Here is a 27,862-nt window from a genome sequence, read left to right on the forward strand (position 1 = left end):
GAGGAGGAAGTTTCTGGAGAGAAAGAAGTTACTGAAGAGAAAGAGGAAGAAGTTACTGAAGAGAAAGGAGAGGAAGTTACTAAAGAGAAAGAGGAAGAAGAAGTTACTGAAGAGAAAGGAGAGGAAGTTACTAAAGAAAAAGAGGAAGATATCACTGAAGAAAAATTGGAGGAAGTTACTGAAGAGAAAGAAGTTCCTGAAGAGAAAGAGGAAGACGTTACTGAAGAGAAAGAGGAAGAAGTCACCGAAGAAAAAGAGGAGGAAGTTACTAAAGAGAAAGAGGAAGAAATCACCGAAGAGAAAGGAGAGGAAGTTACTAAAGGAAAAGAAGAAGAAATCACTGAAGAAAAAGTGGAGGAAGTTACTGAAGGGAAAGAAGTTCCTGAAGAGAAAGAGGAAGACGTTACTGAAGAGAAAGAGGAAGAAGTCACCGAAGAAAAAGAGGAGGAAGTTACTGAAGAGAAAGAGGAGGAGGTCACTGAAGAAAAAATGGAAGGAGTCTCTGAAGAAAAAGTGGAAGAAGTTAGTGAAGAGAAATTGGAAGAAGTCTCTGAAGAAAAAGCGGAAGAAGTTAGTGAAGAGAAACTGGAAGAAAAAGTGGAAGAAGTCTCTGAAGAAAAAGCGGAAGAAGTTAGTGAAGAGAAACTGGAAGAAAAAGTGGAAGAAATTATTGAAGAGAAACTGGAAGTGAAAGGGGTGGTTGCTGTAGAAGTTACGGAAGAAAAAGATGAAGACATTGCTGAACCGAAAGAGGTAGACAAGGAAGTAACTGAAGAGAAAGAGGAAGGGCAGGAAGTTACTGAAGAGAAAGTAGAAATTATCAAAGAAAAAGAGGAAGAAGCTATCGAAGAGAAAGAGGAGGAAATTGCTGAAGAAAAAGAGGAAGACGTTACTGAAGATAAAGAAGAACAGGTTGTTGAAGAGAAAGCGGAGGAAATTTCTGAAGAGAAATTGAAAGAATTTGCCAAAGAAAAAGAGGAAGAGGAGGAAGTTAGTGAAGAACAAGAGGAAAAAGTTATGAAAGAGGAAGAGGTTGTTGAGGAGAAAGAAGAGGAAATTGCTAAAGAACAAGAAATTTCTGAGGAGAAAGAAGGAGAGATTGCTACAGAAGAGGAAGTTACTGAAGAGAAAGAAGAGGAAATTGCTGAAGCGAAAGAAAAGGAAATTTCTGAAGAGACAGAACCAGAAATTGCTGAAGAAAAAGAAAAGGAAGTTGCTGAAGAGAAGGAAAAGGAAGTTTCTGAAGAGAAAATACAAGAAACTGCTGAAGAAAAAGGAGGTGGACTTATTGAAGAACAAGAAAAGGAAATAATTGCTGTCCATGATGAAATGGCGACAGTTCAAAGTGAGGTGAAAGAGAAGGAAGAAATTGTAGAACCTGTTGATGCAAAGCCAGTGAGCAAAGAGATTCAGGAGGAGCCTGTAACTAAAACTGTTTCAAAGCCTGAAACCGAAGCTGCTCCAGCGCCTAAAGTGAAAAGAGGAACAAAGAAACGAAGAATCACGCGAACAACATCTAGAGGTCTTTCAATTAAAGGTGGGGTGGTGAACTTTGTAACTAAACTGCTTTTTATTATTATTAGTCTCATAACTTCTCTTCATTACAAACAGATTTTGATGTAATATTGAAATATCGTCTTCATTGTTTTTTAAAACGGTTTAATAAAAACTATTTTGTTAATGTTATGCGGACCAGTCACTCCACCATTGGCACTACTTGAACCCACTGCGCAACGTTCATTTTTTGGATCCGTTTAATTTTTCCCTTTGAGAAAATCCAGCTAACAATGCCTGCTGTTAGCGTAGGTATCAGCAGAAACTCTGGGGATTTAATAATTTAACTTGCTCTTCGATATTTATAAAATTTTAATAGTGAGTAGCGCATTGCCATTAACAATATAGTTTAGAAATGACAATGTAGGCTACCAAGTCAACTTTTTTGCATTGCACAAATTTTTACTGACAATCCTTCCCTTACTGTTTGCTTAAAAGTCATTCACTCTTCTCTCCCCCCCCCCCATTCATTCCCAGATGCCTCTGCGGAATCGATCTTAGAGTTATAAGGTTGAAAATTCTCATAATGAGCAAATGCTACTCAGTTCTTCGGTTATAAAATTGAGTTTAGGGCCTAATATATTCATTCTGATGATAAGCAGATCATCTGTGAATGAAATAGCTGTTATTGATATTTTTCAATAGCCTCTTTCATGTACTTATTAGAGGATTGTTATTTCTTTCTGTGTTACGTAAGTTATTATGTGGTTTTGGAAACAAATTTCTATTTTCAAAACACAAATGGCATTTGCTTCAGTGTCTGCTGTACAGCAAACTACATTCCAAGGAACTACAATGGTTCTCTATGGGTCTAGGACAAATAAAATAGCTTTAATATATTTTAAACATTTTTAAAAGTAATATATATATTTATAATATCAACTGACGGATATAAAATTTTTTAACAAGTATATCAACGAGTTGTACTAGACATATTCTTGAATGATGAAACTATTAAATTATGACTTTTTTGTAACTTTTCAATTTCCATTCATTCTGATACTTATCAATATTCTTGCTTAAATAATGCATTCGTTCCAAAATCGGAAGAAAGGAAGCCAACTTAAGGTTTAATATAGTAAAGTTTGATATCTTTTTAATTACACCTTACATACAATTATACGTGACTGCTCTTTCTTATGTAGGATTATTTGTGGTAATTAAAGATTAATTATGTTAATATGAAACTCTTTATACTTCTGAGATAAATTATTTTTAATTGTAAACTTTAAGGTAGTGATGTCTGATATAGCATTTATATAGCTACCAAAATATTTGTTTATAAGTATAACTTATCGTCGAAAACTTTTAATAGCTAGGAATATCACTAATAGAGCAATGGATTTATCTCCCTCTATCTGTTATTGTCCATACAATGAAATCAAAGTTTAAATTTTAATGGTTTGCAGTGACAATGCATTTATTTATTTAGGTTTAGAAGATAATATTTTTTAACTTCCTTACTATTTTGGCTATTTCGTTTGAATAAACGGAAAATGTTCTAGTCGGTCACAGACTATTTCCCAAACCACTCTTATTTCCTTTTCTATACAATGCTGAGAAGATTCATGTAGGGAGACCGAAAGGATGGATGCATAACTTAATCTCCTAGAACCTGATGTATTTCTTTCCTCAAACAGCAAACCAAAGGCCAATCTATAAATTTGATATACTCACGCCTTATGAGCTGAGTTGACTTTGGATTTATTCAAAATAACCCAGCCCAAAGAACTCTATAGAAATAATTATAAATAACAGTAATAAGAAATTTGACTAACTCACCCAGTAAAGGTTTGACCATTTTGTTTTGCTTTCATAGAAACCAAAATTTGAATCCTTTTTGAATAATAGAACATTTCGCTGCGTTGTTCAATGGAATTTCTTTTTTAACTTGATTGCTTCTTCTTTCGTATGAAGTCCCATCGTAAAGAAAGAAAGAGGCGTATTTTGTATCGAACTTTAAAACACCAAAATTTCCTCACCCGATTACATTAAGATGTATCCTTAAAATACCACAATGACAGTTATAACTCTAAAATATACGCTGTCCTTTCCGTTTTCCCAGTTTCTGGAATAATCCATTAAATTTAATGACACCTATTATTCTCCTCTAAGAATATTAACGATATTCCAATATGCCTGCGTTAACTCCATCTGGCAGAAAATTTATATTTATCGTAAGCGCGATAATATAGATATAGACTTTCGATGGTGCAGTGGTGAAAGCAGTAATGCTGGTAATAAATTCTGCTTATGGTACATCGATTTTTTTTATAAATTTTTCTATAGCCGCAAATAAAATACAGTCTGCGAAGAAAAAGTTTCATTGGTAATGATAGAAGCTGGAAAGATACTTTATTGGTTTAACATCGTCCGGTTAAATATTAACTTTTTTACGTGTCCAATGAAATGATTATAAAAAACATGGGTCTTGAACAATAGATAAATTTTGTGGAATTCTAAACATTACCAGAAGAAAAACCACGATAATAACGCTAATATTTTAAAGAGATTATATATCTAAAATAACAGCAGGAACTAGACAGGCTATTCTTGGAAATTCCATAAACTGCAACGTCAATAATAATCTTCATATTCTGGTAATGATCAATCTTAATAAAAATATTTTGCATTTATACCAACTAATACAAAATAATTTCCTTTTAATAATTGACCGTAATATCTCTCCTATTATTCAGAAACAATTTTTACCATCCTTTCATTAAAGTCTACTTTTGAAATTAATTTTTAATTGTTTTGTGAAAATTATTTTAACACTCCAATATAAGAAAATGAAAAATATCTTTATTTAACAATTACTTTCTTGAAATTGAAGAAAATTTCTTTTTATTCAATTAATATCGATCTTTTCTTTATATTTTATTTATCTAGATCGATCTCCATCTGCAGAATCTGAGAAATTAAGGGTAAGTTATCAGATTATTGTCTTGTTAAGGGTATACCTTCATAGTGTAATTATAATTTTAATATTAATCTCTCGAATGCAGCCATGAAAATTCATTTACAGAATGAGTTTAAAAATTCCGTGATATTCTAGCGATACCCTGGATTAATGAAAGGAGTATTGTTAGGATAGTGAATATTAATACCTTGAAATGTTCAATCCAGGATTACTTGTGTGATTCCATATTTTGAACCCTCAAACTGATTAATGGTTTACCCCCCCCCCCCCCCGCCTCTTCGTGATATTCTGTTGCTTGGATGACCGAAAGGATGTTCCTCGATGATATTTTCCTGGCTGTGAAATCCACTGAAGTATGTATGGAGCACTCCATTTTGTCGACGTTAAATCCTAATGAATGCCAGTGTGGAATAGATGGTATTTTAATTACTTATGATGGGCAGGGATCATTGGGATGTGTAAATTGCAAGTGAACCACCTAGAGAATGAATGTGCGTCGTTGCTATGGTAACAACTACGGCAATATTTTAGGATATTTAGTTGCGCTACTGGAGATGATAAAATATTAATGGCAAATGGTTTTAATCTTGCGAACTGCCAGTAGAGGGAGCGAAAATGAAGCTGGAATTCCCTAAGCATTGCTTTAGAAAACAAGTATGATGACTCTTATATACTGGACTAATTTTTTGAGAGCCTAGATTGATTGGCGAAAATAAGAGGCCTTGGCGAATTGCAATAATCAATAAAAGGAGAGCGAGAGAGAGAGAGAGATAAATATTAATATGGCATTGGAGTAATTCTGAATATTAATGTTGTCTGCGAAATGTTGGCTTTAAAAGTGGAATTAGTATAGAATGTATAATTTCAAAGTCACATGGTCTTGATATATTATGTACAGTCATTATTCTCTCTCAATGGTTTGCGTTCTATTCTTGTTATCGGCCCAAATCAAAAATAGTTCGCTTCAAGCCGGAGGAAACTTTTATGGCTTCCCCCCCCCCCTTTGGCACGTGGCAGATTTAGTGTATTGGACAGAATCTTATAGTTTGTTTTTTCATAGTTTGTAGGATGAAAAGCCAAAGTTTTGAATTTTCATCCCAACGTCTAGAAAATGCACATAATTTATAGACAGTACACGAAGGTGAGTTAAATTAAAACGAAAATTATATATCATTGTACTAACTGGTACTTTACTTTCAAAATAAAATCTCCACCACTGGTTGGACAATTCCTATCTGCACACCAGATATGTTATGCCCTCATAAAAGTGTTTTGGTTGCGGTTGGTACCAGTGTTTGACGACTTTCTTCGCTTCATCATTCATGAGAAATCGATACCTTGCCAGATAATTTTTCAAAATCATGGATGATAGTGTAGACAAACTGGCGATTGATATCCAGCTCTCTAGCCACATCATCAACTATCGTACACTAATCCTGATTTGCCTGCCGAGATACATTTCCTTCGGTGGTAACTATGTCAGAGTTTTTCTTCCTTCACATTACTGATATGATTGTTCGTGGACGCGACATACATTTTTACAATGTGCATCTTTTCCATGCGCCAGTAAATTTCAGACGGGTAGGCGTCTCCCTACAAGAAACTGAATAACATGAAAAACATGGACAGAGCAATAAAGAGACTGTACTAATACTAATAATATTATAATAACACTGCGTTACACTAGCTTTGACACACCTTGCACTGCGAATACCATACATAGAATATGGTATATTCTGTGTATGGAATATAATCGTTGTCTCGGTATAAATTCTAAACAAACAACAACTTCTGGTGTAATTTGTCAAAATATTATATAAATTACAGAGATGAATTATATTACTACAAAGAATAAAGTAAGTTAAAACTTCTTCGTTAGAGTAGTATCTTTTATCTACAGTGGTGCAATACCAAGGCAACCAGTGGCAAAGTGTTTCCACAATATCAGATCGATGCTCTAAGTAGCAAACCCAGTTTTCCCACAGCTATGTACAGAAAGAGGCTATGCCCGACATGTGCCGAATTAAGTTTTTGATACATTTTAATGTTTTATTTTCATTGAGTGATCAGCTCCTAAACTTAGTTGCAGGCCTAACGGAAGTAAAATAGTGCTTATCTTTGTTTACAAATAACTCCGAATTACAATTAGCGAATTCCATCGAATCTGTATGTAATGTGATCCTCGCCAGAGCCTGACTAAATCACCAAGTTATAAAAAGTCCTATAAAAAATTCTGCTCTCTAAGATTCGGACCAAGAGTTTCTCTACAAGGCGTGGAAGGATAGCCATCGTAATCGTTGTGTTAGTTGCAAAGGAAATTATAAAATAGGATAATTATGCACACCTCCACACAGATAAAAAAAAAAGAAGGTAAACTGCAGCCATTATCAATCCACTGCAGGATGGATGCCTTCTCAACGATTCATGTTGAAGGAAATGGACCATAATCTACCACGCTGGTCCAGTGCAAGTTGGCAGATCGACCATATTTATCAGTCAGGGCCTTGAAGCCCGGTCTACTCAAAGAGCGTGTGCTACTGCACTTTGCCCCTGACTACTCGGCTACGGAAGCCTCCACACAGATAATTACTGTATTAGCAATTTTAATTACTACAATCAATGCCAAACCGATTAGCCAGTATTAAACAATAAAATGCATTGCATTTAATAACCTAAGTGAATTGGACTAAACGTTTTTTCCGATTAATTTAGCAGAGCTGAATAAAAATACGTTCGAATAAATGTATAAAGAGTTATATCCTATCCTTTCACCTCTTTGAAATATTTCAAAAATAAAAACTGTCTTCAATACCGACTAAAGAAAACGCAAGTAATTTACAATTTACATACGTGTGTACCAATAGATACTACTACACTTCTATTTATTCTGAAGTACCAATCAAATTACCTGTCTTTGCTATTTGCTTACTACATGGTATTATTCAAAAATAAATCACCTAGGATCCGTAATGATCTTTGTTATACTTCTCTTCGGCTTCCAAATGCTAATTCTAACAGCTTTTAACGATTAATCCTGGGCCTTAGTAATGTATATTGCAAAACAAATCATTATAAGAATTGAATCCAGATATTCTCTGGGAATCACAGGAATACATAGTATAAAAGCACTCCATTCTTTTGCACCCCCCCGCCCCCATAAAAATCACTGCTCCAATCACTCGTCGTCTTAAAAGTAAACAAATATTATGAATTACTTAAAATGAGAAATTTGGATTTTGAAATATATTTCCTTCGCTCGGAAATATCGGAAATATAATATATGTAGAATTTCAACCTTATATGTCCAATGGTACCTTTTTGAATTAAAATAATTTAACTGAATGAGTAATTTTAATTTGATTTTAGTTTATCCAAGGTTGTAGATATTTTTCTTGTACTTTTATGAGGTTTTTAAATAGAACTTGCACTTTTAAATACAACGATTTTTTTTCTATTAATCTTGATTAATTAGACGTATCAAGCGATTTCATCAGGCGATGCTATTTTAATATTACCCTAATGTGTCCCATTCTTTTATTTCGCTACCTATAATATTTACTTAATATTAAGATATAACCTTTTTGGGTTTTAGCAGCCAACAAAAAAGATAATCTTTACTTTCAATAATTTAAAGTTCGAGACATGATTATGTAAACAACTTTTCTTCTCTGCAGTTTTCAGTATTGAAAGTTTGCTTATTTTTCAGACCCCATCTTCACCTAAGAAACCAGTGAGTACTAAAGGCACGAGCTCACCCAAGAAGACAGCTACTAGGAATGGAACATCTTCTCCAGCCAGAACTCCAACATCTGACCAGAAGAGTGAGTATCTAAACTCCAGTATATATGTAGTTTGCAGTAATAGTGCATTAAACTCATTCAACAAAAAAAGCAGGGCCCTAAGCACGTTCTGACACCTGAAAGGTTTTCCTGAAGATGAATGAAATTCTCAGACAGATGGTATGGGCATCTTTTGGACAATTGACACATGCCTCTCTGTTGCTCTTTCTCTGCTCGAATGAGAGGCAGCTATCACATCACTGGTTGCCATGGCGACAGTTTCGAATTTGGCATCCATGTTGGATAGTGGCATTACTTTTCATCGATCTAAGAAATCTCAGGTTCAATAACCCCACACTAACGGCAGGTATGTTACTTGTGCTTGTACCACATGTAACGTATCGATTTTTCCGAAAAACATAAAAAATAAAAAAAGTTTTAATCCACACCATATCCTTTCTCCAAGCTTCACTCATTCGCCCTAAACTAGACTCTTTCGTTATCATTAATTTTATGGTCCGCACGTTATTACGTTCACACAGAAGAAACGTAAGAAAATATGCTCAAAACTAAACGCATACCTAAAAAGATATGGCGTGTCAGAATTTATTTTCTTTGCCAGTTTTTTATATTAGGAATTATTTTTAAAAGTTCAGAATGGAGTCCTTAACACTCAAAACAATTATTACATTTAGATTATTAAGAAAACTATAGTTATAACATTTATATTTTAACAATTTTATTAAAAAAAAATTAAAATTTCCTTTCTTCAGAATTACCACCGATTAAGGCTCCAGTTGGTCAAGCACCGAGTCCTAACTTGAAAAATATCAAATCAAAGATTGGATCGATGGATAATATAAAACACAGACCTGGTGGAGGGGAGAAGAGAGTAAGTGAAAATTTTTAGATATTTTATTTCAAGTTTATTCCTTAAAAATCGGATAAAGTCATAAATAAATAATTTGTCAATAAAAACTAAATTGATTACCAACTCAAATACTTGCTATCAAGAGCGAAATAATTTAATGATTGATCAGTAACAGATTTTTTTTAGTACGAATTGAAATTCATTTAGAAACATTTATTAAAATGCATTTCTCAATCTCAAAAGCTAGAGTTTTGCTTAAATTTACTTTGAGTTTTAAGCAATGTGCTAATTTCATTTTATGCTATGGTGGCGCTGTGTTCCCAAAAGTTGTCAGAAGCGCCACCATATTATTTGTTATTAACGTGTCGTCTGTTTCTAATTGTCATAATTATAAATACGGATTATTAACAGACTTCTGCTATCGTATATTTATGTTTAGTTTCATCTTAAAAATGGAAATATAAAAATCAGTGCCATAGAAATTAATTTTTAGATATTACTGAGGAATAAGTTACGTGATCATGTAGAATATATAGTTATCAGCGTTTCTTTTTAATAGGTAACGTCTAAAAAATTGGAATGGCAGGCCCAATCCAAGGTTGGTTCATTAGAAAAATCTACACATAAACCAGGAGGTGGAGACAAGAAAATCCAAACCATTAAGTTGGATTTCAAAGAAAAGGCCCAATCAAAAGTCGGTTCTCGCGAAAATATGAAGCATCAGGCTACTGGAGGACAAGTTAAGGTATTTCAACATTACATATTATTTTAGTTTACAGTTGATTTGAAGTTTGGTGCAATGAACTATGAGGATTCGATGATTATTTTCAGAGAGGATATGACATCGCTCTTGTAGATGAAAATTACTTTCGAGAAAATATGTTTGGTGCTACATTTCAATATGCTAAAAAACAACTGGTTGATATAGCAATAGAAGCGGCTTTCGCTTTATTTGAGAATAATAATCCTTATTAGTTGGCCACTGGCTCAGTGATTTCTATCCATTTCTCAACGCACGCGAAGTAAAGGACAGTAATCCATTATTCTTTGTGTTGAAAGAATTGTAAGCAGAAATTTTACGTTGAAATAATTGTAAGCAGACCCGTAAGCCAATGGGTTTTTTTTTTATTTTGTATAATGTGCCGCATTGCACCTGAAAACATTTCGTTTTATTATGTGTGGAATATTTTTTCCTAAAATTATCTGCACCTTGGACTAAAAAACTTTTCCGTATTTAGAGTAGCTTTTTACAATCAATGCGCCTTTTTATTTTTAGAGTAGGAATTGATCGAATTTTTGCAGTTTCGAAATGAAATTATTGGCCCGGTGGATCATATTTGTAGCTTTAAGATGCTATACCTTATATCAAGATTATCCACACTACTGTCCCGTGGGAGCAAAGCAGTGCATATATCTTGGAAAAAAACCAATTTTCACTTTTATGACATTTATAAAACCGAAAACCAGTTTAATTTCTCGGCCTAATCTCGTCATATGATGTTAAATGTTTTTGAGTTAAAATACTGTTGTGCGTTTAGGTGTAATTTTTTTGTAGGGTACAATAAACGTTCTTCAAAATGCATGAATATTGGCATGCTTGTATTCTAAACGACAAATACCATTAAATGTTTGTGCACATTGTTCAACTAGAATGTTCATTTTTCTGCTTAATATGTATTGCACGTATGTCATTAGTGCTGTCTCTTGTTAAACTCTTGTAATTATTTAAATAACTTCAGTACCTCACTCTTTTTGATTTTTCTGTCATATTTTTCACCAAGTCGTTTTCTTATTTCATCTAGCCGTGCCACAGATACTGTCTTCAACGCGAACGTGCGTTGAAGATGCGAGTTAAAGCAAATTATCTGGGAATAATATCTGCTTGTGATTGCACGCAGATAACCAATTAAGCTTAGTGCATTGACTAGTGGATCAAGTACGACACCTGGAGATATTTCAAAATGCTACAGCCAATGGCTGTCAGTAGTCAGCTGTTTATTTTATTGCAGTATTTATGGCAGGACTGGATAAATGTTTACTTTCACCTATCACTTGTGTTAATTGTGTACATAATACATATTCATATTACTCACGCAGTCTGTTTTTGTTTAGTAACTGCCTGCTTTTAAAGTAATACTTTTGATCTTAATTTTTATTGTTAATTAATTAACCCTGTGTAAAACAGCATGGGTTTTGATGGATAATTTTGATTGCTTCATGTAACAATCTGTTCGTTTTTTGTACAGCATGCACTTCCTGAACAGCACAAGGGACGAGTATGTATATTTTATTTCATTCTCTAACTGAATTGCACTTAGTATTGATGGAAATTTATCCATGCTTTTCTGCAGCTTTCTAACAGGTCTTATACTACCAACTAAGAATGTCTAACCATAAAATTATGACTGCTTATTGCTAAATTATCAAATTTCTGAAACTAACTTTAAATTATGCTAACTCCACAGCAATCAAAAACATGAAACTATTTCAGTTCTTGCACCGTCTAGTGAGTGCAGTGGGTCCATCCCTAAAGGCAAATCAAAGGTGATAGCACACACTAGAAAATTCCGCAACGAAAACACAACGTAGACTGGAAGAATCTATGATAGAGAAACAGGACTTCTTTATTTCCTGTTATTTGAATTAAAATCGGAAGGCAACTGTATAAAATTACGGACACCTTCAATGCTGGGTGGGAGGTGTCCACTCAGCATTTACCAGCATCGCACGCCGAGGGCTTATGACAATGGATCGATACAGCTGCACTGCACCCTATAGGTCTGTGCACAGCGTTATAGTGTTGTTATGAGTAGCAATAGTGGTAACTGGAACGTGAGAACATCCAATGTCATCTGATGAATCTTATATGTCGCTGATCGGCACTCTGAACTGAATGCGGTTCTTCCTTGGACCCTCACAGTTCCTAGATTTAAATATAGGGAGTCACTAGTAGTTTTTTCAGCAGTGAATAACGACAGCTCTAGAAAAATGTGGGAAACTGGAAGGACGACAATTCTCTTACAGGAATGGACTAATATCACCACAGATGTCTGTACACGTCTTGTGCAATTAATGCCAAAGAGGATTATGTCTGCCATCGCCACTAACGAAGGACTAACTCGGTATTAACTGCGTTCTCTAATATTTTGATAGGGAATTATATTTGTTAGATATTCATGAAGACCTAGCTAGCCGGGCGGGTAGAGTGCCTGTCCGGCAACCCAAAGGTCGTGGGTTCGAATCCCGCCTCGGACTTGGATCAAAGTACTGCAAAAACCTTGGGAGGTGCATTATGACCACAGAAGCCGATGCACCAAAAAAAACAAAAAAGATATTCATAGTTATATGAAGTTTATCCCAATTTTACCAGATTACATATAACAAAACTTCATAAAAATATTTCCAAATTGCATGTTATCAAGAGGTATATAGAGTGGTATGTTACCAAGAGGTATATTTTTCTAAGGTTATTTTTTTCTTGGAAATAACTTTCCTTACCTAGAGTTTTTATGTGTTTTACGATGCTCTTGAGATATATTAGTGCAAAAACTGATTTAAGTTTCATTATTTGATTGGATGTGAGAAGAAATGATCGTTAATAAGAGAAGGCTCATTCCAAGGAACTGAACTGTATAAATGTTGGGTCGTTTCTTGGATGGGTCTCCTTGAATAAATGGCCAGTATTTTTGAAGTACCACGATGTGATGTGGATTAGTTTTCAGCCTAAGTTAACATAAGGTGTGTCTGTTTGTGCAATTTGTATATTTTGCCAAAATGAACGTCAGTGGATAAAGATATCAGGATCGCAGTGGATTCAATGAGCAAACGAATACGAAGAAATAAATGAAGGTAATATTTGATATTATTTTACTGTTTGCATTCCCATGGATTAAAATAGTTAAAAAAATTTTTAAATGGTAATAATTTTGTGTCCGATTATAACCAGAAAAAATTATTTTCCAAGTAAATATATCAGAATTATTTCCTTTATAATCGAAACACACACGCATATCCCAGGGGTTTCTGACATATATAGTTATCCCAAGTAGCGCAAAACTCAAGCCAAAAATCATTGAAACCATAAATTACGAGCTCTTCTTTTAGAAATTTTATTAAAAATGTAATAGCAATTTATTATAAAAATACAAGATTAAAAAGACTTTATTCATTTCAAAGAAATCCTCATTCTTTTCAATACTATAGTTCAAAAGTTATAAATTTTATTTGCCATTTGATATATATTATTTCCTATTTTAATGTATTATTAAAATTTGTCCAAATTTTCACATTTTCCATCATTTGATTATCGCCATGAAACTGATTGTCACTGCTCTTTAAAAATCTTTCACAAGGATCCAAAACGCGAAAAAATTCGAAGAAGCCATTCAGAGATCCAGTTACAAGATGGATATTCTAGAATCCCAAATGGAAATTTTGGTATGGGTGTAAGAAATTTTAAGGAAGACAAGGCGTCTACTCGTCATACTGCTGCCTTCGTGGGTAGTACAGTTGTTATAATCACCATCCTCCCCACACCCAGATGGTAATTATAACAACTGAGTTCGAATCTCATCAATGACGCCAGGATTGATTTTTATGGACCTTTTTCACAACGTGGCTGAGTTAGTCGAGCTCAGGCGAGGGTAGCATAGTTTTTTCTCCCAGAAACTCGGGTTTTTCGTCCAGCAAACAGCAAATCGACACCACAACACACGAAATTCACAGACAAATAGTGTGCAATACGGCCTAAGTTGCTGTGCGCCTAAAATCCTACAACAACCAATCAACCATTGTCATATTGCAATAAATTTCCTTTACTCAGTATATTACATCATTTTGTTTTCGTACTAGATCTAAGCACATTTTGATTACTATTGATTATTTAATTTTTATTTAGAAAACAAAAGGGTCAGAACACTCCTAAAAATTATAAAACTTTACTCGTACCACGTCTGAGCTAGCACTTTTTTGACTATGTATGTCTCCTATTTTACTGATTTGAAGTACTGTTTAAGTCATCAAATGCAGACATTGTAGGGATAGCGGAGATATTGTGTCACTCGGACATAACTGATGCTGAATTCAGGTTACCAAGAGATAAGCGAATGTCTCCCCAATTCATAAAAGGGAGGACAATGTATACAGGAAGGACAAAAAAAAGCCAAACAATTACACTAGGGTCACCCGGAAAGTTATTTCATACCCATGTGTATTCCGTCCGTAAATTGCGTGTGTTCTCTGGTCGATCTGCCTGTTTTGCTGGACGAAACAAAACCCCATTTTCTGGGGGTGGGGAACCTTGCAATCTACGACCGACTAACTCAGCCATGGAGTGAAGGACACGAGGGGTGGAGGGGTTATTCTTTTCGTTAAGAAGCTAATAGAAATTAATCTCCCCTGTATCTGAAAGCATTCTAAAAGATTATGCATGACTTTTTGTAAGGGAAAAGATTCTCAAAAAACATTTATATTTTCTTATTGATCAATCGAAAACTTTAGACCTTATTGAGAAAAAAATAGTCTTGATATTATGCTTGCAATTAGCAGTGGGACTAATGCGCATTTAAGGATGTGTATTTCCTCTGATTTCTCCCTTTAATAAAGGTTGACTGAGGGCTGCTCGATCTTAGGGCAATTTTATAAGGAAGACCAGCTTTATAATTATGCTGTTCGTGTCAAGTACCAACAATTCTAAAAGTGACTGGAACCATCATTATCACAAGCTTAATTATTGGAATACAATAAATACGCATACGCTTTAATAATCATAGCAGTATAGATAGGAGGCAAGGAAGACCCATAGTGTCCTATGGGATTTATCAATATGCTTTTTCGCACATTTGCTTGTATAAATGGGGAGGTCATAATTATTTCCACTGTATAAGGCAATTGTATGACCGCAATTAGACTACTGTGTTCAAGTTTGGAAACCGCACCTATAAAAGTCATTGAGTCATTGAGGTGGGATTTGCAAAGGGTGTCCATGTGATGAAAGGCTCCATCACATGGACGCCCTTCATAAATATAAATAATTATATATATATAAATATAAATATTAAAATATATAAATTTATTTTATATAAAATATATATAAAACAGAAAAGTTTGGTGAATCTTGATATTTCAAAAAGCTTTTGATCGTTTTTGGAATAAAGATCTAAATAATCTACCATATTATGGTTTACCAACTTTTTTTTTTAATTGGGTACCCAGATTTCTCTCTGACTCTCAGTACGTGTGATAGTAGACGGCTTGCTGTCTTCTAACTTCTCCTCTAATGCAAGTGTTCTCCAAGGTTCAGTTCTTTCCCCCACTATTTTCCTATTGTATATTAATGACCTTGTTCCGTTGATCGGAAATCCTACCCATAGTTTTACACATGGTGGAATGCACATTGCATTCCACCTTCCAGTTTGAGAAACTTCTCTTCAGAAACAGCTTCAACTTCTCGAATATCTACTGCCAGTTCCTTCTTTCGTTCAAATAAGTTAACTAAGTTAATTTCAATCCTTCTAAAACTCATCCTGTCTTATACCTCGCAAAAAAGAATTCTTCTGCTCCTATGATTCTCTTCGATCACACTCAGATTTCTAGACAAGATTACATATATTTTTTAGGGATTATTCTGACATCTAATCTGTTTTGGCATAAGCACATCACAAATATTGCTTTACCTGCATCTAAAAAAACTGGGTTTTCCCTTTCGCTCTCAGCGTTACTTTTCTTCCAAATAGCTGCTCATTCTGTACAACTTGCATATCTGGCTTGCCATGGATGTTGTTCACATATCTGGGGCGGTGGCCCCAAAACCTCTTTCAGGCTTCTAGATTGCATCGGAAGAGGACAATTAGTTTAATTAATGACCCATCTATAACAAAGTCTCTCTCTCTCTCTCTCTCTCTCTTTCTCTCTCTCTCTCTCTCATAGACATTCTGTTTCTTCTGCATGCCTTTTCTCTAGATACTTCCATGGGCGCTGTTCTGAATTGCCTTGCCTTCTACAATCATCCCTCCCCTTCCTCTCTCTCTTTCCAAACCAGTCCGAACACATGCCGCAACTAGCCAACATCTTTTTACTGTCCAACTTCAAACTAACAGAACCAACTTTTCTTCTTCCTCATTTATTCCTTCAACTTCCATTTTCTAAAACAACCTCCCTTCACACGTATTTCCTGAAAATTATAATCTACAAAAAATTTAAGTGTAATGTCTAACGTCAACGTATTTTCTTTCATCTTCTCAACCCATGCACGACACCAAGTACTATAGGTTCTAATACCTCTCGTGGTTTTCATAAAAATAAATAAATAGCCAAAAATAAAAAAGTAAATATCAAAAAATAAACAATAGGTTTAGCTTATATTGTAGGAAGTTTTCTTTCAGCTAGCAAATTGTTGCTCACTGGAATAAGTTAGCTTCGTGGGTTTCACTTCATGGATAATATAACACTAAATGCTTTTATAATAACGCCTACCCACTTCAAGAACCAATCCTTTATTTTGGCGATTTAGTGCGACTTCAATCAGTGAACTTTGCTCCTGCTAAATTGCTGGAACCTTTTGCTTTTACGACGGCCTTCAATCTTTGCGGCATACTCTCAACCAACTTTTTATAAATGTCAGGTAGTTGATATGTTCCTCCACTCGACCTTTAACGCAGCCACCAGTTTGGCCTTGTTCTTTGAGCAATCTCGATGTGCACGTACACCAAGATCCAATACATCCCAAAGATGCTCGATAGGGTTCAATTCAGCACTCTGGGCTGGCCAATCCAAATTTTCCACACCCATGTCCGCAAACCACTCTGTTACGACCCGAGCAGTATGGCATGGCGCGTTGTTTTGCTGATACAGGTATGGGCCTTCCCCGAAGTATTGCCATAATGTTGGAAGTGGAAGTGCATAATTGTCCAGGCTGTCCTGGTATTGCCCAGCATTCATGGTTTTGTCGATAACGACTAATGGGCCCAAGCCAAACCATGAAAGGAGCCCCATAACATGACACTGCCTCCACCAAACTTCATTGTTGGAAGGATACATTCAGGAAGGAACTGTTCCCCTGACAATCGCCGCATGAATGGAAATCAGACTGGTAGAGTGCGAACCTCGACTCGTCTGTCCACAGGACGGTTTTCCACTGCTCTAAAGTCAAGGATTCGCGTCCTTACACTATGTTAATCGGCGTCTAGCATTGGTTGAGGTGATCAGTTTTGTTTAACTGTTGAGGTAATTCTGTTGAACGTGTCATCTTGCATGCCCACTTTTGAAATTGTCTGTTCGAAGCCCAGTGTGCATATTTATGGCAGGTTCTGTGATGTGTTGCATGCATAGGGCCTCTTTCCCCATTCATGGATGGGTGTCCGGATATTAATGGCAGGGCAGTGTATAACAGAATTAATAAGGTCCAGTAACAATCTGATCAACAGAGGTATGTATAATACGATAAATAATAAAAATATCACATACGATACATGATAAAATTTATCTAATCGAGTTACTGCTTTCAAGTACATTAGCGTGCAAAACTTAAGGACCAGTCAGGTTTTCACCAGTAGTTTCTCATAGGAGTGGCCTGGACATGGGAAAAGCATACCAAAGGAACCTCGTGAGGTACACAAATGATGAAAGAAACAACAACAGAAACAAAACGGTACAGAGGGACTTTATTCAAAAATGGCAACATAGCACTGGCTGCCATGATATAGATGCATCACTGCAAAGATGGAACAAAGGGAAGAGGTCATACTCAGTAGTTGATATGGCTACCCCTAATGTCGATGCAGGCTTTACACCGCCTGTCCATACTTAGAACAATGTTGTTGATAACTTCTTGCGGTAACATCGTCCATTCCTCTATCAGCGCCATCTTCAGCTGGTGAACATTTTCTGGTGGGTGCGGACGTGTCGCTAGGCGTCACCCCAGAGCGTCTCATATGTGTTCGATGGGATTTAGATCGTGGGACGGGCAGGCCAATCCATACGAACAATGTCCTCACTTTCCAAAAGCATATCAACAGCTGCAGTGCGATGGTGTGTGGCGTTATCATCCATAAACACGAACTCGGGGCCAATGGCACCTCGGAACAGACGCATATGGGGAATTATTACCTCAGTACAGTACCGCCTTCCAGTATCTGGAGTTGTGTATGTCCATCGAAGATAACGCCTCCCCAGACGACCGCCATATCGATCCCTTTCAGTGATGTTTGCGGGGTGATACCGTGTGCCAACATCTCGCCAGATTAGCTGACGTCCAGAATCGCTGCTGAGACTGAATCTACTCTATCAGTAAAGAGTAGCTTACCCCATTGCGCTGCTGTCCAGTCCTTGTGTTCGATGCACCATTGTAAACGGTATCTCCGAAGAGTAGGCGTTAAAGGGACACAGCGTACTGGCCGTCTGGCAAACAGTCCACCTTTGTAGAATCGCCTGGCCACAGTAAACCGCGATTTCCTGCGTCCTGTGCTCTTGGTTTGCAATGGATCCCGCTGTCTGGTGTCGGCCCTCTTGGCCTATAGGAGTGTATAGCGATCATCATTGGGCGTTGTTTTTCGTGGGCGACCACCACTGTCCTTCGAATAGCTGTACCTGTCGTTCTGAAGGCCGACCACGCACGTGAGTCGATGCTATGGGCGATATCGAACTCTGCAGCCACACTCCTCGCTCTTAGACTTTCCTCGAGCTTCCCAATTATTCGACCCCGTGTAAAGTCATCCAGATGTTGTCTACTGGCCATTTCGTTGTCTGTAACACTGTATGAAACCAATCGAACGTCTGTAACAATCGTGCTCACCATTCGGTAATTTGCACATAACCGCTGCTTTTATCTGTTTATGTGATCCTCTCATCACGATTCAAATTTTTGCATATGCATTAGCTGAATCAGCATGTGCATCAGTTTCTACTGAACGGCCGCAGTTATGAAAACCACAGTTCTGCACACCAGTGTATATGAAATAGAATGAAGACCACATTGCATGTATGACCACATACGATCTTCGGTGTTTGGTCATACTTTTCTTTAAGGTAAATATCAGGATCATTAAGAGACTGTTAAGAATTAATTAAAAGTATTAGCATCAAGAAATGGGTCAAAATGCAATCGATTAATTATGCGAAGAATGCCAATAAGAGGACCCAGATACATCGAACTCAGTGCAGGGCTAGACCTGAACAGATTGTGAGATTGGATTTTGCGCAGAGAGCGAAATAAAATTAATGGGAAGTTTGATTAATATTCATAATCTTGTTAGATAAAAATTACATATAAAATGTAATTTCGTCATGATTCTTCATAACGAAATTACGATTTATGAATAAATTTGTGTTAAAACATAAATTACAGTTGGATAGGGGCAAAATGTGAAAGTGTTGTAAATAAATGCACTGAGTGGCCCCTTTGTTAGGTATAATCTTTTCATAAAACGGAATACTTCTTCAGTAACATCTCGTGTTTGTGCCATGCTTTATGAAGCAGGCAGGCAGATGTGTAGGAATGTTGTACGTGTGCAGTTCAGTGCGAGAATGGGCAAGAAATATTTAAATGACTTAGAACGTGGTATGATTGTCTTCACCAAACGCTCTGGTATGAGTATCGTATCTAGGAAACTGCAACCCTGCTGGGGCTTTTTTGGTACAACTGTGCTTCTAGAACCAAATCACATCCAGCCAAAGGCGATACTGCGGTTCTAAACAGCTTGTGAATGCCTGAGGCCAACGAAGGCTGACAAAATTTGTGAAGCGTGGCAGACAGTCCAGCCTGGCATAACAGAAAGGCATTTCAGAACGCACAGATCGTCTTATCTTGTCACGGATAAGGTATCACAGCCGATGACAGAACCGGGTCCTGTTCCCGGGTTCAGAAAAAAAAAAAAAAAAAAAGGTATGGTTACATGGGGTTCATCAACACTGGACAGTGAATAAGTGCGAAAACTTTCTGAACTGACCACTGGCGAATCCTTGTTGCTGCTGTTTAACGTTGATGACAGGACTAGAAGATGTTGAAAACAGCATGAGTCCGTAAACCCATCCTGCCTCTGGTGTCAAAAAAATGAAGGCTGGCGGTGTAATGTGGGGAGCGTTTTAGTGGTGCACATTAGGCCTCTTTGAATCAAAAGTTGTATGCCACAGATTTTCTGGAAATTGTTTCCGATTAGGTGCATCCCTTCATATCTCCAGTGTGCGAAAGGGTTCTTCCAACAAGATGATGTGCCATGTCATAAGGCCAGAATTGTAGACACTGGTTTTAGAGATTCCAATCCAGTTGAGCAACTATGGAACGAGCTCTTCGGAGCTGAAATCTATAATCATCCAGTTTGTAACAACTGTGTGAGGTATTTGAGTCAACGTGGACCAGCATTCATGTGACACGCTTTTGACGCCTAGTTGAGTTAATGACACGAATGATCCAGATTGTTTTGAGGAATAAAGAAGGGGGGTAACCATCACTATTAGGTAGTGCCTAATAATATTGCCCCTTAGTGTATAATCCCATCTATGAAGTACCCATTTTCGTTAAGGATATAACAGTCCTTTTTTAAAATTTTTCTGATGTTTGAATGCTTACTGATCTCCGCAAAGCACAGACTGTAGCAGAGATTTCTAAAATTGGAAGAAGAGACATAGATACCTAAATTAGTTAGTGTTGCGAATAAAATCTGACATGATTTTATTAGCAAAACTACTTACATCATATCACTTTTAGAATTTCGAGAATATGAAGTTGTAATATGGTTTTAGATGCATCAGTAACTTAGGCCATATTGCGTCGTATATAATATGTCTGTAAATTGCATGTGTTCTGTGATCGATTTGCTGTTTGCTGGACGAAAAACCCAGTTTCCGGGATAAAAAAAAATCATGCTACCCTTGCTTGAGACCGATTAACTCAATCACGTTGTGAAAAAAACTCACTCTTAAAATTTCTCGCATCAATAACGAGATTCGAAATTGGGTCTTTTCCATTCGGTGTGGGGAGAACGATGATTATACCAACAGTGCTACCCAGGAGGGTGGAACATGAAGTAAATGATGGACACTGAACCTTTGTTTTCTTACATCTTACTTGTAGCAGTGTTTATTAGCATAATAAGTATGATTTTATACCCTATTGAAATGTTCAATAACAAATTGTCTGCTTTAGAGCAGAAATTTAGTATTATTAGTGGCTGATTAAGTTGCACTGAATCGTAGCAAGTTATTTTTGCAATTACTTTCATGTCGTCTGGTATGACAAAAATCTGAACCGGATATTTCTGAAATGTTAATGCTGAATCGTTATATAAAGAATAAGAAAGCGAAGAACCAAGGGTCCAGCCCTGTGAGACATCTCTATGGAACACAAGCTTTTCCGAAATCTATCCATTTAAATGAATTTTTATGGTTAATACAGGCATTCCTGCAGGTTAATTCCAAGACGCAGGAGTGCCTGTATTTTTGGAAGTACCTAGGCAGGTAAGAAACGATTACAACGTTTCAGACGATAGTATTATAGGATCAGTGTGCGCTTAGATCTCAAGGATAACGGAGGGTTGTGCCACTCACAAAAATCTCGGATGTTCGGGACATTTATCACTGCTGTGAACATTTTTAGAGTAGTCATTAAACGTGTGATGTCAATTAACTTTGGGAGCCTGGGTACATTTAGCTGTTCAACCATGGCAGTAGTTATAAAGTACTGTAGGTACTTTAAATGTACTACATCTTATTGTAAAACATTATTCTTACTTCATTCTTTGAAATTACAGTCTACCCTTCCACCCCAGTTGGAAATATTTATATAACAATACGTACGAGTCCATTTATTCCAAGCCAAATGAAAACCTTCCAGCATGACTAAGACTAATGGAGTTGTGCCATGCCTGGAATAAAGCTAAACAACATTACCAACCTCTGTTTGGGAAGGAAGTTATCTTTCTGTGATGATCTCTTCAAACAATGGTGAAAAGAATGTCGCTGTCTCTTTGTAATATGAACAGCTACACGCAACCTAATATTTACAAGTAAAAACATGGACTTTATTAGGGCAACTAACAGGCGCATGTAAACTAATGCTAGGAGCATTATAAATAAATTTTAACTACTGATTAAGTCATCAAAGGCAGACATTGTAGGGATAGTGCATTGCGTCACTCAGACATACAGTGGTGGACAAAAAAAACTGCATCACTTATGAATTTATCAAATGATGTGTTTTGCGCGGCATTGTGGGTTGCAGAAATGTTCGAAATGCATTTGTTAGATGGGATATACACTGTGCTGCAACTTTATTAGGTACACCTACCTAGTAGCGTGTTGAGCCTCATTTAGCCTTCAAAACAGCCTTAATACTTCTAGGCATGGATTGAACAAGGTGCTGAAAACGTTGTGCAAGAATAGAGTACTATGCAGACATGAGTGTGTCACACAGTTCCTTGAGATTCGACAGAGGTTTAGGCCTGCAGTGAACAGCCCTATCCAGCTCATCCCAAAGATGTTCAATAGGATTGAGCTCCGCGGACTGAGCGGGCCACTGAAGCAAAGAAAATCATTCTCATGTTCCTGGAATCATTCCATAGTGATTCCGACTTCGTGCACTGGCGCATTATCCTGCTGGAAATAACCATCTGACTGAGGATAAACTGTCAACGTGAACGGATGCACTTGGTCACCAACGATGTTTAGGTACGATGTCGCATTCAGACGTGAATCTATGGGTATCAATGGACCCAAGGTGTGCCAAGAAAACATTCCCCACACCATAACACTGCCCCCACCACCTTGCACAGTAGTCGTCAGACATGACGGGTCCATGGATTCATGTTGTTTTCGCCAAATTCTGAGCCTTCCATCAACATGATGCACCAGGAACTTCGACTCGTCAGACCAAGCAACTGTTTTCCAATCCTCGATGGTCCAGTGCTGGTGTTGCTGTACCCACAGGAGGCGTACTCTCTTGTTCTTCATTGATAACAAAAGTACGCGATGTGGTCGTCGGCTGTTGTAGCCCATTCGGGACAAAGTGAGACTAGTGGTCCGTTGCGATATTTTGTTCTGCGCACCAAGGTTGTATTCTGACGTGATGTGGGACAGTGTGGCCCGTCTGTTTGCCTACACAATTCTAGCCATCCTCCTCTGACCTTTCTCATCAACAAGCGATTTTTTTCCACAGGAGTGCCGTTGAGAGGATGTTTTCTGTTCGTTGCACCATTCTCGATACACCCTTGAAACTGTGGTGTGTGAAAAGTTCAGGAGAACTGCTGGTGTTTCAGAGACGCTTTATCCAGCACGTCTTGTGCCTACTACCATGCCACGTTCGAAGTCCATTAGATCACTCCTTTTCGCCATTCGTGCTACAGTTTGTACGCTTAACTAATACTAGCAAGATTGTTCTGCTGCATTTATATCCACAACAGTGGTCATGTGACTTGCAACGTTGTGGGACAAACCATTTGTGTGCACAGCAGGGGTGTACCTAATAAAGTGGCAGCACAGTGTATATATCTGTGAATGAAATCCAATAAAAAAACAGACTCCACCTGATATACCTAATTGCCATAAATACCTTCCCACAGGGTAAAAAGGTAAAATGCGTAATTAATGGAAATACAGTATGAGAAATCATGCAAATAGCAATCATGACAACCAAACATATTTTTTTACATTTATGTTTACAAACTGAAATGGCAAGTTAACGTAATAGTATTATGTACTGTAAATCAGCAAAATAAGTCCTCGATATTTTGTTGTTGTTCCTCCTCGAGCTGCAATTACATCCTTTCAACGATCTGGCATAGAGTTAATGAACTTCTGGATATACGGTTGTCCAATTTCGTGGTACCACACCCTTACAATGCTCTCCTGCACCTTCTGAGCAATTTTAGACGATATTATGTACGAGCAATTTTCAATAGGGTTCAAATCTGCACTGCCGAGCCAGTCCAACATTTCTGAGGTATGACTTCATCTTAAGGGAGTAAAAAGAGGGAAAAAATTGGTGTAAGTATGTTTTAAGCCTTGTGAGACAAGAAGACAAACTCATCATTAAATCTAAATAGCATAAAACTTACCAATTTTGCTGTGTGGCAAGGTGCTGAGTCCTGTTGAAAAATGCAGTTTTCGACGTCTGTGTGGGGATCCCTAATAACGGGTTTCAGACACTCCTCCAAGATAGGTTTCTATATTAACCGTTCCGTTAATAAACCGAATTCGTCCCACCCCTTTGCTCGTTATGCATCCCCCCAGACCATCTGACCAGCGGGGACTTTACAGTCGGTGTTATGCAGTCAGGATGGTATGCCTCCGATTTTCGTCTTCTGACAAATCGCTTCCCATCCGAGCCATGCAGGTTGAATTTCGATTCGTCAGAAAAGACGGAGTCCCATTTCTCTTTTTTTTTCCATGAAACATGCGTTTTAGCCCAAGCAAGTCGCTTCTTCCTCATTTGTTGGGTCAACAAAAGCTTCTTCTTCTTGGGCTGATAAGCATGCAGCCCACATTCCGAAAGCTGTCTTTAGATAGTTCGTGCACTTCTTTCAACACCTGTGGCCGTCTCAAAGTACAGTTTTAGAGCACTAGCATAGCCGTAGAAGGCATAGCCGTTTCAAATATCGATCTTGGGAAGGCGTAGTCGCTTTCTTACGCCTGATACGGGTCTTCCCTTTACATCACCAGTTTCACGCTGTAATTTCAGCACCCGTGATACTGTTGACTAATGGCAGCCTATTTTATCAGCGATAGCACGCGTAGAAAGCCCTTCCTGAGACAGAGCAACAGCTACACTTTTTTTTTTTCTTTCTGTAAACTGAACATATGGAACCATGCTTACACATCCGCAAAACAGGGTACTAATGAGCGTGTTTACCCTTCCAACGCCGTATTTATAGAAACGCTGATGCAATACCTTGCAATTACTGTCTGATGCAATACATTGCAATTACTGTCTGATGCAATACATTGCAATTACTGTCTGATGCAATACCTTGCAATTACTGTCTGATGCAGTAGAAGCGTTATCTGACGCAATACCTTTGCTTTGCGACAAACAAAATGACTGTAATCAAACAATATCTTATACGTTTCACTACAAATGTTACTTTTTTTAAGGTAATGCAGATTTTTTGACCGCCACTGTAAGTGATGCTGAATTTAAATATGGGGAGTACAATGCATACAGGAAGGACAGACAGGACAGGAGGGGGAAGGATCATGCTTTTGCTAAGAAGCATATTAAATATAAGGCAGAGTGTATCCAATCAACATGGGTGGCCAGTGCAATGTTGAATCAGTTTGGTGTGACATAAGCACGGAAAGTGAAAATGAGAGTAGGGGTGTGTTATAGACTTAATGACAATGATGAGTATACCAAACAACTATACAGAGAAATAGAGTACATCAATAAATCATAATGTCTTATAATGGGGGTTTTTACCTTTCCAGATATTGATTGGAATTGGTGTGTTGATCATTCACACACTAGCAAGGGTTTTGTGGATTTATTCGATGACTATTTTCTGCAGCAGCATGTTAGAGAGGCAACAGGAGGAAGCAATACTCTTGATCTGATTATTAGCAGCGATTATTCATGCAATAAGAATATGCAGATGAAAGAAAACTAGGTGACAATGATCACAGCGCATTGAAGAGGTTTACTTAAAGATGTAACTACTGCCAAAAAGGCAAGGGAATGGGCATTTGCTTTAGTAAAGGTGACCAAAGTGATCTCAGACAGTTTTTAAATTCTATACATGGGACTAACTGATGATGATACCATTAACAAATTCTAAATGGGAAAATTCAAGGAATAAATCATAGAAGCTACTAGACTTTACATAAAAGTAAGAAATATTCCTCAAGGTATAGGACTAAATGGATGTCAGAAGAACTAATGAGGCTCGTGGCAGAGGGGAAAATACATGGGCTGCATATAAATTATCAGGCGGCACAGAAGCCTACGGTAGATATAAAGTAGTCAGAAATCAAGTCACGAAAGAGGTATGGCAAGCTAAGGCGTCATAGAAGTCTCTGACAAAGAATACAAAGAACAGCAGCAAAGACTTCTATGCTTATAGAAGGAAGGGACTGAATCACATTGGGCCACACGATGTCAATGGTTTAACAGTTGATTACCCCACTCAGGTTGCTGACAAATTGAATATTTTGCATCTACATTCATACATGAGGAATTCTTTTGGGGAAGGGATGCTAGAAGTTTATCAAACTCTAACGGGGAGCTAAATGATTTTGTGATAACTGAGAGGAAAGTGTAAGAGAAACTGTTGAAGCTGAAAATAAAAAAGGCGCCTTTTGTGGATGGGATTTATCCAATTATATGAGGGGAGGTAGCAAAGGAGGTAAGAAAACTCTTAGCCATAAATATGAGTAACCATCTTTGGATTCAGGAGAGGTCCCTATGGATGAGATGTGTAAATGTATCCCAAATTCACAAAGGGGGGTGACAGAAGCAATTACAGACTAGTTAGTTTAGTTTAACTTCTGTTATAAGGAAAATAATGGGGTCACTGGTTAAAGAAGCATTGCAGGATTATCTAGAGAAAGCAGCAGTTATACTTCAGACATAGCATGGGTTTGTATAGGGGAAATCTTATTGACCAATTTGATTGGATACTACGATGTGGTCACAATTGGAAGCAAAAAATAATTTTGATATTATATACTTTGATTTCAGGAAGGCTTTTGATTTTGTTGCATGTAAAAGACTGCTGTACAAACTGTAGCAATGTATCATTAAGGGAAAATACTGTAATGGATAAAGAAATGGTTGAGTGGAAAAGACAGAGAGTGGTAGTCAATGGACACTCTTTTTCGTGGACAATTTTTACTATATTGTTATTAGTAGAGCACCCCAGAGTTCAGTGCTAGGCCTTTGTTGTTTTTGATATTTATTAATGATATTGATGAAGGTGTATCAAGCTTAATGTTTACGTTTGCAGATGATACAAAGGTTGCCAGGGTGGTTGCTGAAAGTAATCAAGGTACTTATCTTAATTACTTTCAGTAGACACCAGTTACTGCAACAAGATCTAGAAAAATTAGGCCGATGGACTGATAAATGGCAGTTGAAGTTTAAAAATAATACTCAGGGTAGTGGAAAACGAAAAAGACCCGGGAAGAATGGAGAACTGCTGTAACGGGCGCAGAGAAGGACGTAGAATTGCTGTAACGGGTGCAGAGAAGGGCAACAAGATTGGTGAAGGAAACGAAAAGCAGGTCTTACGAAGAGGGCTCCAGTTCTGCAAATTGCAACGTCTGGAAACTAGGCATGTGCGAGGAGATCAGCATGAGGTGTTTAAGACCTTGAATGGATTGAATAAGCTCAGTCTTGATGGCATTCTTCCTCTTACTGAGACAACGCACACGAGGGGGCTTAAATTCAAATTAAGGAAGGACGGTTGCAGAACAGATGTGCGGCAGTTTGCCTTCAGCTAGCTGGTAATTGATTATTGAAAACACCTTCCATCTGTTGTGGATGTGGGCAGTCTGAATAATATGAAGGAGGAATTAGACAAATCCTTGGAGGTGGTGGACGGGTAAGGTAGGTAATTTTTCTTTTGCTGATGCTCTATAAACTTGCTTTCTTGCATCATTTGTTACTGTTAGTACTGCATTTCTCGACAAAATGAACAAGACACGTATAAAACGTGGTGTAACTCGCGCATCTTGAGATGAAGCGGGACAAAATTTGCTGTGGTGATGTACTATAGAATAACGACGAGATGAGGAGACAGAGAAACTTCGGAC

General features: G+C 37.3%; 1 protein-coding gene across 5 annotated transcripts in view; it reads left to right on the top strand.

Moving 5' to 3' along the window:
* LOC150080456 (uncharacterized) overlaps window positions 1-27,862 on the top strand; it is a 68,742-nt gene that overhangs the window by 14,125 nt on the left and 26,755 nt on the right. For 3 of the 5 annotated variants that reach the window (XM_090381634.1, XM_090381633.1, XM_090381637.1), the window contains exons 3-8: window positions 32-1,537; window positions 4,447-4,481; window positions 8,184-8,298; window positions 9,030-9,148; window positions 9,687-9,872; window positions 11,374-11,403. In XM_090381634.1, coding sequence (XP_090237760.1) covers window positions 32-1,537; window positions 4,447-4,481; window positions 8,184-8,298; window positions 9,030-9,148; window positions 9,687-9,872; window positions 11,374-11,403 — 1,991 coding nt within the window. The remainder of the gene's footprint in view (window positions 1-31; window positions 1,538-4,446; window positions 4,482-8,183; window positions 8,299-9,029; window positions 9,149-9,686; window positions 9,873-11,373; window positions 11,404-27,862) is intronic. The other 2 variants (XM_090381636.1, XM_090381635.1) reach the window with 2 other exon arrangements.

The sequence above is a fragment of the Mastigoproctus giganteus genome, chromosome 9 (genome assembly GCF_048544385.1).
Source record: "Mastigoproctus giganteus isolate SK-2022 chromosome 9, ASM4854438v1, whole genome shotgun sequence".
Classification (NCBI taxonomy): Eukaryota; Metazoa; Arthropoda; class Arachnida; order Uropygi; family Thelyphonidae; genus Mastigoproctus; species Mastigoproctus giganteus.